At 51.8% G+C, this 1,372-nt stretch overlaps 1 protein-coding gene across 2 annotated transcripts in view; it reads left to right on the top strand.

Moving 5' to 3' along the window:
* The window catches only part of Map3k10 (mitogen-activated protein kinase kinase kinase 10), a 16,787-nt gene that overhangs the window by 3,485 nt on the left and 11,930 nt on the right, over positions 1-1,372 (top strand). For both annotated transcript variants that reach the window (XM_021205748.2, XM_029539418.1), the window contains exon 2: positions 483-663. In XM_021205748.2, coding sequence (XP_021061407.1) covers positions 483-663 — 181 coding nt within the window. The remainder of the gene's footprint in view (positions 1-482; positions 664-1,372) is intronic.

The following is a 1,372-nucleotide window of genomic DNA, read 5'->3' as shown; positions in this document are numbered from 1 at the left end:
TATAATAAATAAATAAATTAAAAAAAAATAAGTATGAATCTCCCAGAGTTAAAACCTAGGGCTTTAGCTGGGCACCTTTAATCCCAGCACTCAGGATGCAGAGGCAGGCAGATTTCTGAGTTCGAGGCCAGCCTGGTCTACAAAGTGAGTTCCAGGACAGCCAGGGCTATACAGAGAAACCCTGTCTCGAAATAAAAAAAAAAACAAAAACCTAGGGCTTAACCCTCTGCCTGATTAGTGAAAAGAGCAGCCATGTAACTACCAGACAGAATGAAGTCACAGGGAGGGGCAGCATTGACTGTGTTGAAGAAGGCCATCCCTCAGGAAGCCTGAGCATTAGAAGCAAGGAGTCACTTCTGGTGACCAGGGAAGCAAGGAATTGTGCAGAGTGGGGACCCATAACCTATTGAAGGGAAAGAGGAAGGCACAGGCCTGGGGCACCAGCTGTCAGGTCTTGACAACCACCTTTCTTCCTACCCCAGTCCTAATCTTGGAGGCCATCGAGAACCACGACCTCGCTGACACGGTGCTCAAGATCACAGACTTCGGCCTTGCCCGAGAGTGGCACAAGACGACCAAAATGAGTGCAGCAGGGACCTACGCCTGGATGGCTCCCGAGGTTATCCGCCTGTCCCTCTTCTCCAAAAGCAGCGACGTCTGGAGGTGCTGAGAGGCTGACGGGTGTCCTCAGGGAGAGGGAGAGGAAGAAGGTGGTGCTGGTGGGCGGGCGGGCGGGACATCTGTGGGGAACCAGTGACCAAGCAGTTAAGTGTTCCTGAGGCTCAAACAGGTCCCAAGTAATTTGTACCTGAATAAAAAATTTCAGAAGAAAGAGATGTTAGCACTAAAGGGCTTCTAAAACACCACCCACTGCGTAGTTATTGAATTGGGAAGTTGAAGACCTGGATGCAGCCATTCTTCCAGCTATACAAATGTTTAGAGACACAACAGTCAGCAAACATAAAGAGAACCTTTTCTGGTAGCATAGATCTGTTGTCCCATCTATCTACTCAGGATGATTGCAAGTTCAAAGCCTGCCTGGGTAACTTAGAGCTTGTCTCAAAATCAAAATAAGAGATTAGTGGATGTAGCTCAATGGTAGAGCATAAGCCTGGAATCTATCCTCTAGAGAAGGGTTAGGGTGGCAGAGCCCCTGCCTAGAGTCCCCCAGTGAGGGGCTGGGGGCATGGCTCANTGGCAGAGCCCCTGCCTAGAGTCCCCCAGTGAGGGGCTGGGGGCGTGGCTCAGTGGCAGAGCCCCTGCCTAGAATCCCCCAGTGAGGGGCTGGGGGCGTGGCTCAGTGGCAGAGCCCCTGCCTAGAATCCCCCAGTGAGGGGCTGGGGGCGTGGCTCAGTGGTAGAGCCCCTGCCTA

Source organism: Mus pahari, chromosome 1 (assembly GCF_900095145.1).
Source record: "Mus pahari chromosome 1, PAHARI_EIJ_v1.1, whole genome shotgun sequence".
Taxonomy (NCBI): domain Eukaryota; kingdom Metazoa; phylum Chordata; class Mammalia; order Rodentia; family Muridae; genus Mus; species Mus pahari.
This window is presented reverse-complemented; position numbering and strand designations above follow the sequence as displayed.